Genomic DNA, 16,430 nt, shown 5'->3' on the forward strand with positions numbered 1-16,430 from the left:
ATACCCACTTGACCTGGCTTCAATGGCTGGATGATCAGAGCTCAACTAAAAGAAGAAAAAAAAAAGAGTACTCTGTGGAATACCTAAAAGGGGTTCTAGAACTTGCCCAGTAAAACAGGCCTCTTGTGGAGCATTTGCAGAGTATAGGATATCAGGTGGAATCCTGAGTATCATCCAGAACCTTTTAAGGTGGGACATTCCCACTAGAAAGGACAAGCAGACCAGCCTGGAACAGCTAGAGTGACAGAAGACGCATCTTCAAAGAAAGATCATAAGGAAAAACCCAAAACAAAAATGGCAGTATAACTGGCTACTGCAAGAATAAGCAAGCTGTTCACTGGGAAGCCATTAAGGCAAGCAATCACATTCCTTCAGGACCAACCCCTCTCCAAGACTGAAACTCAAAGGTAACACATGAGCAGACATGTAAGCTTGCTGGCGAGCACAGTGGTCTACTGGTAAGTGGAAGAGGAGGAAAGGAAGCAATGAAGAAATGGGCTGAGTTCAACCATGGTCCATTGACTCCCATTGACCTGGAGATGAGAGAGAGAGAAGAGGAAGGGCTCCAATGTGTGGTGAGACCTGGAGACACCTGAGCCCATGGACAAGGACATAGCCACAGAGGGCTAGAGCTAAGAGTGAAGCATCCAGCTGATATGAAGTGAGGGAGATGCACAAGAACACCCAAATTTACAGATAGTACCCATCTGACAGTGAGGGAGATGCACAAGAACACCCAAATTTGCAGATAGTACCCATCTGACCTAGCCTCAATGGCTTGATAATCAGAATTCAACTAGAGGAAAATAAAAACAAAAAAACAATTTTTGATAAAGAAAACAAGGGTAAATTGCTAAAATTTGATGAACTCGACCTATACTCATGGAGGTAGTAACTCTAAATACCAACAGAGAGGGAAGGAGTCTTCACATCAAGTATCAATGCTACCGTCTTTGTACACAGGGAATAGAGGGATGGGCAACTTAGACATTGGCTACCTAAAGTGAGGGGGTGATAAAGGCATGAAGTGACTGGCTTACAAGATTTCAAGAGGGAGTTTAATTTAAGAGTGCATGGGGGAAGAAAGAGTCCCCACTCAATAGCTGTCTTCTTGTCTAGATAGGTCTGGTTAAAAAAGATGAGGACACGATTCTAATGATTCAACAGTGAGTAATTGTTATCATGACTAATTGCGACTGTCACAATTGTAAAGGTAGAAGTTTTGTAAGAAAAATGGGGGAGTAGTTAATCTTACAGTCCAGAAATGAAGGATCCTAGGACTATCAAGGGAGACAAGCACAAGCAGAATACGGGACCTTATCCAGAGAAGCTATGACACCAGAGATGGAGGCAAAGATGGGGACATCGAGACAGGGAGCAGCTGAGGACTCTACAGTCATGGAAGAGAGGGACTAAGAGATGGTGCCCACGAGGCAGACTTGCAGAATGTACCTTTTGTTGGTATCAATTATTATATATGCCTCAGTGTTTATTTTTTTAAAAAAGAGCTAAAATGAATAGAGAGAAATACTGTTAACTGATGGTACATGGAGGGGAATATAATCATTGTGATGAAACATGTTGTATGATTTGTTGAATGTAAAACTGATGATCTGCCCTGTAAACTTTCACTCAATCCACAATAAAAGCTTAAAGAAAAAAAAAAAAAGACTAAGAAAAAGAACCCATACTAAAAGGGGGAAAAAAATTTCTTTGCTGGTTACTGGGATGTAGTGGTGGGGTGAGGGGAGGGAGAGGAAGGTAGAGCACAGGGTAGGGAATAGATACCAGATAGTTTGGGTGCTGGGGAGGGGGCAATACACAAGAAAGGGGTGGGGAATAGAAGAACAAGGCAGATGGGAGAACAATTAGGCAGGTTTTCATGGGATAAGTGGGACAGAGGTAAATAATGATGTATGCACAACTTTGGAACAACAGGGCTCTGGGATATAGGGATTGAGGCATGATTTGAGTGGGTAAAAGGGGGAAATAATGTTAAGATGCTTGGCTGTCTTTTGAATCTTGGTTTCCCTTGCATACCATTATAAAAAAGATGCTTGAGAGAAAGGAATAGTCAGAAATATCACCATAGAAAGCTTGTAAGCCCATCTTTTGCCTATTGGAATACCTAAAATGGGGCTATAACGTGCCCAGTGAAGGAGGCTTCCTGCAGAGCCTCTGCATTGCATAAGACACTAGGTAGAATCCTGAACCCCATCCTGAATATTCTGAGGTGGGAAATTTCCACTTGAAAGGACAAGCAGACCAGCCTGGAGTGGCTAGAAGAACAGAAGATACTTCTTGAAAGAAAGATAGACAGGAAAAATACAAAGCAATAATGGCAGTTTGACTGACTACTACAAGAACGAGCAAGTTGCTCACCCAAGGAGACATCAAGGCAAGTGGTTGGGTCCTCTCAGGGCAAACTCCCTTCCAAGACTAAGACTCAAGGGAAAAACACGAGCAGACATGCGCTCTGACTGGTGACCACATTGGTCACCGATAAGAGGAAAACAGCAATAAAGCTGCGAGCTAAGTCATACCATGTTTAAATGTTCAATAGACTCCTGTGAACCTGGGTGGAGACCTGACTGGCAAGAAATATGGCAAGACCTGGGGACTCCTGGGCCCAGAGTCAGTGACATAGCCACAGAGGACTAGAGTGGAGAGTGAAGCATCCAGCTGATAAGAAGAGAGGGCATATGCAAAAGAACACCCATACTTGCAGATATTACCCACTTGACTTGGCTTCAATGACTGGATGAACAGAGCTCAACTAGAAGAAAAAAGAGGGGAAAAAAAGAGTAATCTGATACAGTTTGATGAACCTGACCTACATCTATAAAAAAGAGGGAACAAATCTTTACAGTGAGGATCATGGGTGGGCCCCCTTGATATACAAGGTAGACAGGGATGGGCAATTTGGACATTGGTTACCCAAAATGGGGGAGCTACAAAGGCAATAAGTGACTGGCTTACAAGCTTTCAAGAGGGAGCCTAGATCCAGAGGACATGGAGGAAGGTAGAATCTCCACTGAGTACTATCCATTCTGTCAGGGCAGGGCTGATGAAAGGAGACATGAACAATTGCTATCAGGACTGACTGTGAGGGTTGGAAATGTAAAGGTAGACATTGTGTAGCAAAAGGAAGGGAGTGGTTGACTTTGCAGTCCAGGAGCGGAGGCCCCTGGGACCATCAAGGGAGCAGAGAGAGTGCGGGACCCTACCCAGAGAAAGTGACGCCAGACACAGGCAGAGACGATGACGTGGAGAGATGGAGCAGCTGGGGACTGTAGACTCAAAGAGGGAGAGGGGGTGTATGCTGACGACTGGGGTGCAGGCTTGCAGGGTATACCTTATGGTTGGTTGATGATAAATGGAGGGGACTGTAACCATGGCAATGAAAGAATATGCGATAGGATGAATGTAAAGCTAATGTTCTGCCATGTAAACTATCACATAATTCACAATAAAACATTTTTAAAAAGCTAACAAACGAAAAATCTCTGCTTCTAGAGCCCTACCCCAGACCTAATAAGCCAAATTATTAGGGTGGGGCCTGCAAATCTGCATTTTCACCAAGTTCCTCAGGAAATTAAAGAAGATTGGAGACCCAGAGCTAAAGAGTTGAAGAGAAGTGAGCAATCCTTTGACCTCAAGGTGAGAGCTTATCCTCATGTGAACATTTTCCTTGAAAGAGGGTCCCCCAGAAGCACCAGAAGCAGAAGAAGGCCAGCCCTACCCACCTCCATGGTGTAGTTGGTATGCTTGTTGTCAAAGATGAGTGCCTCCTGGATGAGCTGGTGGTCGCCCTCCAGCTGGTCCATCTTTGGCTTGTAGTTGACAATGCTCTTCTCATACTGCCGCAGGTGGTTGAGCTGGTCCTCCAGGGTTCCGTGCATCTCGATGGAGATCCTCCCGATCTCCTGCTCATCAGCGAGGAGGGACCTTGTCAATCCCCACATCCCCATCCCCAGCCCAGCCCTAGAGAGCCCGTCACCTGCAATTAGTAGGTCCAAAGCAGGACACACTCAGTACGGGTGCTCAACCATGGCCAAGGCCACACCTGTGACCTTGGTATGGGACTAGTTCCTTAAGGTGCACACAAGCAATGTTATCACTGGATGAAACAGTTTCTCAGGTAGGTGCTTGGTGCTTGTCAATGATAGGAAGGGGATGCAAGGTCAAGGTCAGTCAGAGGATAGTGGCAGTTTCTAACCTTCATGTTCACTCCCTTGCTTGCCATTTAAATCCCCTTCCCAAAGCTCATTTCCAACCACTGCCCGTCTCAGGGAGCCTGTGCCTACTACACCACGCTCCTTCCAGTTTCAGCAAACCTAGGTCACCCCAGCAGCCACGTCCCCACTCCTTGCAGCTCTGCTTCATGGGATGCCTGTTTTGGTCCACCTGAATCCCACCCATCTCAACAGGCCTGAACTCCCATCTCTGTCACTCACTCATGTACACACATTTTGGTGTGAAACATTTCCTGTCCACTCAATTTAACCCAGCAAATTCTTCCTGAGCATCAACTCTACACCATGTGCTAAGCAGATGGTAAAGGTGGTGGGGTTCACATATGGGAACTTGATGTGGTCTCTATCTTCAAGGGGCTCAGAGGCTACACCCTTGTGAAGTGTTGTCACCTCCCTGATCTCCTATAACATCTCATTTGCTGACCCACACAACTGAGCACAAAATTCTATGCTCCATCAAGGTTTTGTTCTCTTTCTGGGAAGACCATCCTCTTGGGAAAGTTCATTGTTAGAAAGGTCAACTAGATAAATCAAACCAGTCTTTCCAAGAGCTGGTCCTTAATGGGAATTTGGGTGGCTCTAGTGGTGTCTTGTGCTGGTCTTTGCTCCCAAATCAGACCTTTCTTGCACTGGCCTCCACACCCCTCTGCAAGGTAGCAGACCAGTTATGGGTTCATGACCCACAGGTCTCCCATTGGTCCTGCTCAGGAGGGGAAGGTAAGTCTGGCTGTCTGGGATTGCTCTGGGAAGGAGTGAGAAGTTCTTAATCTTGCCTCCCATGACAGAACCCACCTCCATCTTGGTTTGGATCCAAGGTCCAATGACATTGGCCTGGGCTCCAAATTGCTTGCGTAGCCTCTCATTGTGCTGTTGGCGGGCATGCTCCTCCGTCAGAGCCTGGTCCCTCCGTGGTACCAGCTGCCGCACCTGGGGCAGGAACAACATGAGCCATTGGAGCTGGGCTGTACCATTTAACCCATATTTCAGAATAGGGTATGAAGACCCATGAGCTAAAAAGGTTGGTCAGTAATAGAACCACAGTGAAAACACAGCCTGTTCAAGACGTTATTGTTGTTAAGTGCTGTCGAGTTGTTTCTGACCCAGAGCGACCCTGTATAGGGTTTCCAGTGAGTAGCTGGTGAGCTTGAACCACCAACCTTGTGGCTCAAATAACTTTGCAGTCTAGCACATTAGCCCACAGCGCTCCACCAGGACTCAATTAATTCATTAACTTGATAAATAATAAATATTTACTTCTCGACTATTATGGGTTGAGCTGTATAGCCCAAAGATGAATCCAAATGCCAACTTCTGGTACATGTGACCATTTGTGGAAACAGTATATCTGCAGATGTAATTCAGAAAGTTAGTAATAGGGGTCCTGACCCTCTCTGATGAATACCCTTATCAAAGGAGAAGAGCCAAAGAGACATAGACACAGAGGAACGAGTCATGTGAAGACAGAGGCAGAGACTGAAGTCATGTTGCTACAAGTCAAGGAGTGTCTGCTACTACCAGAAGCCACTTGGGGCAAAGAAGGATCCTCCCGCAAGGCCTCCAGAGAACATGGCCTTCCAGAACTGTGAGAGAATACATTTCTGTTGGTTAAGCCACCAGTTGTGGTGGCTTTGTTATGACTGCCCTAAAACCAATACACTGACAATGGGAAAAGTGGAAATGATGAAAATCAACAAGAAAAAAAGAGCCAGACCCAAATTCCTGCTTTTGTGAAACTCAAGATGACTCAGCCCACAACAGCCCCCGCATCCCCTTCCACTCACATGGTCCCATTTGCCATTGATCTCCTGAGGCGTGATGGTTGTGTAAGGGTTGGTGCCCGCCATGTTGACATGGTAGGTCTGGACAATCTTTGACACCTCATTGTGGATGCCCAGGATGGCCAGGCGTTCCTTGTCGGCATCGGGGAGGGTGGCCTTGAACTGCTCGTGGGCTGTGGTCAGTCCCTGGGCAGAGACAGGGGACGTAAGATAAGCACACTCATTCAGAGGAACTGGTGTCACCTTAGGACAAGACGAGCAAGGGGAGCCCTAGAGGTTGGGGGGGCCCAGGACAACCAGGAGACTGGAAACACCCATCAAGGATATAGTAGGCCCCAGCAAGGACCAGACTACGTGAGGGACGATGGTGCACTGACTGTAAGTCACCTTCTCCCATTCATCCTTGGAATTTTGGTACAACCACAGATGGAGTGGAGTGGTACTACATGAAGTTGTAGGCAGATAAAAGAAGGCCAAAAAAGGACCTGAAGGGGCTGCGGAGGTTAGTGGGGAGAGGTGGGAGGTGAGTTGAAGGGTGGGAGCAGAAGGAAGATGAGTGAGGACCTTGATCAGGACAGGCAGTGGGAGGTGGAGGCAGGGTACAGTGGGGTCTCTGTCTAGGGTGGATAACACCTGAACACCACTGCCACCACCTCCAAACCTGTGGGATCCAAAGTGGTGGTGAAGGAGGAATGGGGAAGGAACCTCACTGTGACACAAGCCTTCCAACAAAGCCAGAACTCAGCCTTTGACGTCACATAACACCACTAATTTCACATAATGAACGGACATCATGTCGGTAAGTGACAAGTGGGTGTTTAATAAAAGCTACTGTCTGTGTAAAAAGTGGGGAACATGTCAGTAGATGCATTTGCTTATGCCCAGTCACACTGCTTATCTCTGCGGAAGGGAGCTCTGGGCTGGAGAACAAAGGTTAGCAGGGGAACCTTATTATAACCCTTTTTATGTTTAGGTTTTATATCATGCTTTTACCGAAGTCAAAATAAATCAACAAATGAAAAGGTTTCAAATCTTTAAGATCCTTGGGAGGCTATCCCTTGGTCAGGCCCAGGGGTCTGGGACATATAGATCTCTGGTCCTGCGTCCCTCTTCTAGGTGGAGCCAGAGCTCTCGGGAGGACTGGGGCCTGTGGGAAGCTTTGGGAGCCACCTGCCCACGAGGCTGTGTCCCACCTGGATCTCCTCGATGGTGTGTACAATGAAGGTGTCCTGCAGGTCCTCCATGGCCCCCTCCATCCAGTTGTTGAAGGGTGCAGCCCGCTTGGCATACTCCAAGTACAGTTGGTCAATGGTTTCCAGTAATTTCTCTGTCCGCTGGAAATGCCAAGTAGGGTGAGGGGGATGGTTAGCTGAGTGGTATTCAGAATTCCCCACCCAGCAGCCTCAAAATCTTCCTGGTCAGCTCCAAGGGCCCATGTCTGCAAACACTAGACTAACTCAGGCAGAAAAAGAAGCTTCCAGTCTCTAGCGCACATGTGGACTCTAGGGACCACCCTCTGGTTTATAAAGGTGGGGGTGTACTGGACCAGGAGGATAAGAAAAGGTGAGGGCAACACAGGAGGCACCTCTGTGAGGGCCAAGTCCAAATCCAGAGCCACTGAGAATCTTCCAGTTAGGGTAGGTGCAGCGGAGGCCCCGGGAACCCAGTGGAGTCTTTTAGGCCAAAGCAAAGAAGGTGGAGAAGCAAAACAGGGTGCAGAGAGCTGTTGTGGGCAGGTCTAGATCTTCCTCTAGAGCCCTTACCTCCAGAGCTTCCCTTCGTTTTTGAGTCAGGGCCCCCAGATTGTCCCATTGGTCACAGATCTTTTGGCAACGGGCGTTGACGCTGGGTGAGTCGTAATAGTCTAGCTCACTGGGAAGAGAACGGATTAGTCAGATGGCCCGGGTTAACTCCATGGTCTACTCTCCCTTGCCCTGGGGCTAGGGGCGCTGGAAGGGGCCGATGTGTTCCATTCATCGAGGCTTCTCTCCTCCCCAGTACCTCCTTGACTTTCAGGATACCAGCAGGGAGGAGGTAAAAGACCAACAGTCCTCTCCAAAGGCTCTCATCCAATTTTGGGTGGAGATAACACCAGTCCTGACCCTGATGTCCAATGGCAGGGTACTGCTGAGACCCAGCAAGAAGCTCAGAGCTGAGAACCTCTTGTCCTGTACCAGTTACTAGAAGGATCAAATGGCCTGTTCTAGGGAAGGACTAGTCTCTGGTTCATCCCCTACCAGGAGGCTGCCCTCATCTTTGTCTTCTTTATCAACTGCTTCCCACCTGGGTGGACTCACCCTCCTCACTTTTAACAGCTCCATGCCCCAACTCCCACAATGGCTGAGAAAGCTAAGCCCAGCTTGGCAGGGGTAGGCCTACTTGAGCTCCTGCGCGATGGCAGCGATCTGTTCCACGCGGTCCTGGTGGGCAGCCAGGTCGCTCTCAAAGGCTTCATGCTTCTTGAGCAGGGCCTTGATTTCTGAGAGAGTGGCCGTCTCGTAGTCCTTCTGCCGCAACATGGCCTCCTTGCCTGGGATCAGAGAGAAGGGCATAGGCCGGGCACCCTTAGGGTCCCACAAACTCCACTTCTGGGAAGGCTAAACCCAAGATTTTCAATGGGCTACTTGCACTACGAGAAAGCAGATGTGGAACCAGAATACCCCTCTATGGGGAACAATCACTACAGTTACTATCCTCTAAAGGGCATTTTAGAGGGCCAATAAAAGTGAAGCATGAACTTGTGTGGTAGAGCTGATTCCAACTCAAAGCAACCCTACAGGAGAGTCAAACTACCTCATAAGGTTTCCTAGGCTGTAATCTTTTGGGGGATAGATGATCAGGTCTCTTCTATGGGGCCACTGGTAGGTTTGAACTACCAATGTTTCAGATAGCAGCTGAGCGCTTAATCACTGCACCACCAGAGCTCCTGTAAGTTCATAGGCTGTACAGGAATATAGGGAACGAATAGGGGACAATACAGGAATATGGGGAATGAATAAGGGACAATGGAGCACTGGTGGCACATGGGTTAAGTTTTGGACTGTTAACTGCCAGCTTGACTATTCAAACTCTCCAGCTGCTCTGTAGAAAAAAGATGAGGCTCTCTGCTCCCATAAAGAGTTCATCTCGGACTCTCTATGGAGCATTTCTACTCTGCCCTAGAAGTCACCAGGAATGGACTCAATGCAATGACAGTGGGTTTTAATTTTGTTGTTGTTTTGGATTTGTTGTTGTTAAGTGCCATCGAGTCAGTTCCAACTCATAGTGACCCTGTATAGGGTTTCAGAGGCCTTTTTCATATTTGAGGGAGCAGAAAGTCTCTTTTTTCCCCCGCAGAGTGGCTAGCAGCATTGAACTGCCTTGTGCTCCACAGTCCAGTGCTTATTGTATGGAGACACTGCGCTCTTTGCTTCAGAAATGGCATAATGTTAACAAAGAGAACGCAGGAAACACAATGATCTCTGCCTTGTGGTATTAACCAGGAAAAAAACAAGCTGAGCACCTCAGGGGAACCCCACCTTCAGAATCTCACCAGCTATCTTGGCTGGCTGCTGGCCGCCCTGGAGGGACTGCGCCCCCCTATAACTCCAGGGCAGCCAGCCTGTGCAATTCAATCTGTACCCAATCAACAAGTAGCCACCAAGTACACAACCCTGTCTCCTGGGGTAGGAGCAGGTCCTGCATTTCTTGAATTTCTGTTTCTGTGCTTTACTAACTACACAAAGGCTTTCCATTGTGTGGATCATGACAAGCTATGGGCAACATTGCGAAGTATGAGTATTCTGGAACACATAATTGTGCTCATGAGGAATCTGTACCTGGACCAAAAGGCAATTGTTCGAATAGATCATGGGAACACTGAATGGTTTAATATTAAAAAGGTGTGCACAAGGTTGTATTCTTTCACCATACTTATTCAACCTGTATGCTGAGCAAACAATCTGAGAATCTGGGTATATGAAGAAAAATGTGGCATCAGGACTGAAGGAAGACTCATTAACAACATGCGATATACAGATAATACAACCTTGCTTGCTGAAAGTGAAGAGAACTTAAAACATTTACTGATGAAGATCAAAGAGCACAGCCTTTGGTATGGATTACATCTCAATGTAAAGAAAATAAAAATCCTCACTGGACTAATAAACAACATTTTTATCAATGGAGAAAAGATTGAAGTTGTCAAGGACTTCATTGTATGCTTGCAGCCGTTTCTGTATTACCTTTAGTAAAACCTTACTCGCATGGGATATCAAAGATATTGTCTGATGATTTCCACATTTCGTTGGTTCACCTCTCTTTGGAATGGGTACAAATATGGATCTCCTCCAATCAGTTGGCCAGATAGCTGTCTTCAATGCACCTTGGACTTCTTTCTTCAGTATCATTGGCTCTTAATCATATGCTACCTCTTGAAATGGTTGAACATCAACCATTTCCTTTTGGTACAGTGAATCTGTGTATTCCTTCCATCTTCTTTTGATGCTTTTGCATCATTCAATAATTTTCTCAGAGAATCCTTCAATAGTGAGAGTCGAGGCTTAAATTTTTTCTTCAGTTCCTCCAACTTGAGAAATTCTGAGTGTGTTCTTCCATTTTGGTTTTCTGATTCCAAATCTTTGCATATATCGTTGTAATATCTGACTTTGTCTTCTCAAGCTGACCTTTGAAATTTTCTGTTCAGCTCTTGTAACTCCTCTTTCTTCCATTTGATTTAGCATCTCTGCACTGGAGAGCAAGTTTCAGTGTCTCTTCTGACATCCATTTTTTATCTTTTTCTTCTTTCTTGTTTTCTCAATGACTTTGCTTTCTTCCTGTATGATGTTCTTGATGTCGGCACAAAGTGATCGGCTTACAAGGTTTCAAAAAAGGGAGTTTATGTTAAGACTGTGTAAGGAAAGATAGAGTCCCCACTGAATAGTTTTCATCTTACCTAGAAGGGTCTTGTAAAAAGAGATAAGGATAAGATTCTTATGATTCAATAGTGAGTAATTGTTATCATGACTAATTGCAACTGTCACAATTGTAAAGGTAGAAGTTTTGCAACAAAAACGGAGTAGTTAATCTTTCAGTCCAGAAACAGAGGACTCTAGGACCATCAAAGGAGAAGAGCACAAGTGGAATGTGAGCACTTATCCAGAGAAGCAGCAACACCAGAGATGGAGGCAGAGATGGGGACATGGAGACAGGGAGCAGCTGAGGACTCTAGATTTAAGGAAAAAGAGGGACTGAGAACTGGCGGTCAGGAGGTAGACTTGCAGAATGTACCCTCTGGTGGTTTAAATTATTATGTATGCCTGAGTGTTTTTTAAAAAGTGCTAAAATGAATATAGCGAAATACTGTTAACTGATAGTACATGGAGGGGATTATAATAATTGTAATGAAACAAGGTATATGATTTGTTGAATGTAAAACTGATGATATGCCCAATAAACTTTCACTCAATTCACAATAACAAAAAAAAAAAACACGGTTTTTGCATAGTCAATAAAGCACAAGCAACCATCAAAAAAGGAAAAAACAGACAGGAAAGAAAGAAAAGACCAAAACGCATGTCAGAAGAGACTCCAACCATTTCAAGGGGTACCAGATGACCAAGAACCAATGGTACTGAAGAAGTCCAAGATGCACTGAACGCATTGCACTGGCAAAAAACAAGTCTCCAAGAATTGCAAGAATACAAATTGAATTACTTCAAACAACTAATGTAGCACTAGAGGCACTCCCCCACCTGTGTCAAGAAATTGGAAAACAGCTACCTGGCCAACCAACTGGAAGAGATCCAGAACTGTGCTCATTCTAAAGAATGGTATTACAATGGAATGTAGAAACCATCTAACAGTATCATTAATATAAAATACAACCCAAATTTTGCTAAAGATAATTCAAAAGAGCTGCAGCAGTACATTAACTGGAAGCTACCCCAAATTCAAGCTGAATTCAGAGGAGGACATGGAATGAGAGCCACTGCTGACATCAGATTGATCTTGGCTAGTAGCAGAGAATATCAGAACGATGGAGTCCTGGGTGTGGTGGGCGCTGTAGAATAAGCACTGGACCACAAGGTTGTTTGAATTGCAAGGTCGGCAGTTCAAACTCACTAGCCACTCCGGGGAAACCCTACACAATGTCGCTATGAGTCAGAACTGACTCAACAGCACTTAACAACAACCAAAAAGATGTTTATTTGTACTTTATGGACTATCCAAAGGCATTACATTGTGTGGATCAAAACAAAGTATGGATAAGATCACGAAGAATGGGTATTCCAGACACTTAATTATGCTAATGAGAAACCTGTACGTAGACCAAGAGTAGTAACTACTGAATAGTTTTAAATCAAGAAAGGTGTGCATCAGGATTGTATTCTTTCACCACACTTATTCAATCTGTATGCTAAGAAAATAATCTGAGAAAGTGGATTATATGAAGAGTGTAGGATCAGGATTGAAGGAAGACTCAGCAGCAACCTGAGATATGTAGACACAACCTTACTTGTTGGAATGAAGAGGACTTAAAATACTTGCTGATAAAGATCAAAGACTAGAGCCTTCAGTATGGATTGTACCTCAGAGTAAAGAGAACAAAAGCCCTCACAATTGGACCAATAAATAACATCATGATAAACAGAGAAAACACTGAAGTTGTTTAAGATTTCATTTTATTTGGACCTGCAATCAATACTCAGGGAAGCAACAGTCAAAAACCACGCATTGTAGGCAAATCTGCTGCAAAAGACCTCTTTAAAGTGTTAAATAGCAAAGATGTCACTTTGAAGACTAAGGTCTAACACAAGTCATGGTATTTTCAATTGTCTCACATTCATGAGAAAGCTAGACAATGAATAAGGAAGATCAGAGAAGGACTGATGCATTCGAATTATGGTGTTTGAGAAGAATATTGACAGTACCACAGACTGCCAGAAGAACAAACAAATCTGTGTTGGAAGAAGCACAGCCAGAATGCTCCTCAGAAACCAGGATGGCGAGACTTTGTCTCTTATACTTAGGACATGTTTGTCAGGAGGGACTACTCCCTGCTTGGTAAAATGGAGGGTCAGAGAAAAAGAGGATGGATTGGCAAAGTGGCAGCATCAATGGGCTCAAGTGTGGCAACGATAGTGAGGTTGGCCCAGGATCAGGCAGTGTTTTGTTCTGCTGTGCATAAGGTCACTATGAGTCAGTACCGACTCAATGGCACCTAACAACCACAACAAAACTGTGAGAATAAATTTGTTTGTTAAAGCCATGTGCTTGCAGTATTTCAGTTATAGTAACAACAGATTAATTAAGCATCAGGGAGCAAGTTCTACTCTGACACATGGAGTCGACAACTGTTTTCTCTAAGTGGTTGAGTTGGGATCCGAAGTCCAGCTAGGCTCACTTACTCAGGAAGAGAAATAAATACAAGAGGACTTCAAAAAATTCATAGAAAAATTCCTTTATTTTTCAATTCCATTTTCTAAGAATTTTTTGAAGTCCCTTCATATTACTGTGACAACAACAAGTAAAATTTGGATAGCACTGTACTAGGCTCGGATGGCTTCTCAGTACTTAATATAGGTGAACTCACTTCACTCTCATAACCCCATGAGATAGATACTATTAGTATTCCCACTTTGCAGCTGCGAAAACCAAGGCAACCAAAAGGCTATGGAATTAGCCTACCATTACATGGTAAGAGATACTACCCGATAAAAAAACAAGCCAAGAGAGGAGTCATGGCTGTTGGCTAGGCAGAGAGAGTAAGAAAGCCAGAGGGGTCAGGGAGGCAGGAGGCTGAGCTGGGCTGGGCTGGCCTTACCGTCCGTCCAGACCTCGTGGATAGAGGCCTTCTGTCGGAATTTCTCTGCCAGATGGTCAAGTCGCTCCAGCCTCCGGATCTCATTCAGCAGCCATTCTTCATAGCCCTTCTCTGCCTGCTCCAGGCAACCCCAGGCGTTGTTAATGTCCTGTGGGTACAGGGGGCTACAAGGTCAGGGCCGCAACTGGCCCCGGAAGCCCCTCAGCTGTGCCATGCTTCTTGGAGGGAATCTTTTCCCTATCCCCATTTGCCTCCCCCACCATGCACCCTGGTGCCAACCTGTGTTTACCTGAAGGAGGGGGCCTTTTTCTACTTTGCACAGAGCACTCTTTAGGCACCTAAAAGCTTCCGACTGATTCCTGGGATCCATGAAGAAAGGACTGCAGTTTTCTAAATCGTACACTCAACACTAAAGGCCTATAAATACTCCCCTGGGATCCTACTGCTTTTCAATGCTGTTTGCACATTTCATCCATTCCTGGCCACCTACGCCCACACGCCCCATTACACTGTCTCCTAGTGAATTTATTCAAGTCTCTTTCTGCATCCTCCCTGGTTCAAAAGCTGTCCCAAGGACCAGGGACAGGGAGAGCCGTAACATTAAACATTAACATAAAAGATAGCTTAATGACATGGAAAGCTGCTCACATTTGCTGATTTTGTTCATTTCTATCTTTGAAATATCCTACACAAAACCCTATTACTTGTTTCAAATAATAATAGGATCTTTTAAAAGTGCTTAAAGGAAGTCTACAGAAACAAAAATGATCTTTATTCCTAGTGAAGAGCGCCTTGTTTGCATCAGAAGGCATTGTTGCTTCAAAGATGACTGGGGGGTGGGGCAGGGGTGCTGGAAGGTGTGGAGCAGATGCTCAGGGGTCTGGAAGGGCAAGCCTAGGCTGCATGGCTAGTGAGGAGGCCCCATAGTACTGCACACAGTCCAGCATCAAGCCTGGGTGATAATCTGGAAAGGGGTGAGGAAACAGTTCATGAGGTTTAGGAGGCGTGTACGTGAGAGTACAGAAACCCCACTAACCCATGCCGCGGCACCTGACTATGACCAGGAGTCCCTCAGGATGGAGGTATATACACAGGCAGGGTGCACGGGCTAGAGCTTGCCCTGTGGGTGCTCACCGAAACCATCCTGCCCTCAGAGGGCATGAAGGCGGGCCGGTTACTGAGGCGTAGCTTGGTCTGCAGCGTGTTGAAGCTGATCTCCAGCTGGCATTTCTCCTGCACCTTAGGTGGCTTGTGCAGGCGCCGGTAGTCTCGGAAGTCCTCCAGCTTCTGCTGCATGGCCTGCATGGTGTTCTCGGGCACCCGGTTCTCCAGCCACGGGATGGTACGGCGGATCCACTCCAGCAGCTGGGGGTGGGTGAGAGGAGGCTGGCAGGGTGCTTCCCGTACCGCAGCTCCTTGTGTTCCATGTGTCCCACAGGGGATGAAACTCATAGCAGCAGCACTCACACCCACCAGAGCTGAGTTCTACTGTTAACCGGCAGGGTTTCAGCTTCTTCATCTAGACAATGGATGGTTAACAGTTGTTCCCTAAGGTCCCTGACATCTGACCTCTGAAGATTCTAGAATGTGGGTCCCCTGACTCCATCAGCACGAGGCCGCCTTCTGATTGGTTGGAGTACATACAGGTAGGGAACAGTTAGGATTGTTCTTACGTGAACCAAAGTGACTGGCGTAGAATCGGTGAAGGAAGGTATAATGAATGGTTACAAAGTACCGGGCATGTTAGGGAAACTAACTTATTTGAATAAGCACAGGAGTTCTCTGCAGTTAAATGCAGCAGTCATCCCCAAGTTACAGAGCGGACAACCTAGGTATTGCAAGTTTATGCAACTGGCCACAGTGGCCCAGCTAGAATGGCAGTGCTGGGGTCTAACCCAGAGCTTGGGCTGTGAACCACTACACTGGACAGTATAGGTCCTAAAGAGGCCAAGCCAGGCAGTTCAAAGGGTTGAATTCTTCAAGGGAAGAGCTCCAATGAGCACAAGCAGCCCAGGGTCAAATGGGCAGGGGTCATGGACTGTATGCCTCAGGAATGGGCTTAGAGGGACAGCCTCTGGGTCCCCCCATTTTTCTCTGGGGCCAGGGCAGAAGAACCAGAGGGTACCCACATCACTGGCCAATTTCTCGTAATCTTCCATGAGCTGCTCATTCTCTTGGTTGACGGCCAACACCTTGCAGATGCGGTTGGCTGCTGTCTCCGCCTGGCAACAAGACACAGAAGGTTATGATCAGCCAGCCCTGCACTGACAAGGCTGCCCCAGACACACAGCTCCATGTGGTTGGAAGGGAGTTCCTCAGGCTCTGAATGTTCAACCTCCCTCTCCTCTCTTCACTGCCCTCTTTGTTAGCCCACGGCTGGGTCTCCTGGGTCAGGTTGAACTGGGCCCCTAGAGAAGGTCTGAGCTTGAGGCCCATCATACATGTTGGGAAGAAACTAATCCAGTGATTTATCCAAATGCTCAGGCCTGGGAGAGCTAAGAACATTTGTGTCCACCCTGTCCAAAGTCCAGTGGAGGAGTCCCGGCCCCACAGCTCAGGGCCTTTGAGATCCATGGGGTCTTCAACGCTCCT

At 46.3% G+C, this 16,430-nt stretch overlaps 1 protein-coding gene across 3 annotated transcripts in view; it reads right to left on the reverse strand.

Annotated features, from left to right (window-relative positions):
* LOC102818400 (alpha-actinin-1-like) overlaps nt 1-16,430 on the reverse strand; it is a 124,538-nt gene that overhangs the window by 5,780 nt on the left and 102,328 nt on the right. For all 3 annotated transcript variants that reach the window (XM_006865576.1, XM_006865575.1, XM_006865574.1), the window contains exons 9-17: nt 15,968-16,060; nt 14,973-15,203; nt 13,839-13,986; nt 8,414-8,564; nt 7,798-7,906; nt 7,228-7,368; nt 6,038-6,220; nt 5,049-5,183; nt 3,747-3,926 (exon numbers count right to left, since the gene is read on the reverse strand). In XM_006865576.1, the coding sequence (XP_006865638.1) occupies nt 3,747-3,926; nt 5,049-5,183; nt 6,038-6,220; nt 7,228-7,368; nt 7,798-7,906; nt 8,414-8,564; nt 13,839-13,986; nt 14,973-15,203; nt 15,968-16,060 (1,371 nt within the window). The remainder of the gene's footprint in view (nt 1-3,746; nt 3,927-5,048; nt 5,184-6,037; nt 6,221-7,227; nt 7,369-7,797; nt 7,907-8,413; nt 8,565-13,838; nt 13,987-14,972; nt 15,204-15,967; nt 16,061-16,430) is intronic.

The sequence above is a fragment of the Chrysochloris asiatica genome, unplaced genomic scaffold, assembly GCF_000296735.1.
Source record: "Chrysochloris asiatica unplaced genomic scaffold, ChrAsi1.0 scaffold00079, whole genome shotgun sequence".
Lineage (NCBI taxonomy): Eukaryota > Metazoa > Chordata > Mammalia > Afrosoricida > Chrysochloridae > Chrysochloris > Chrysochloris asiatica.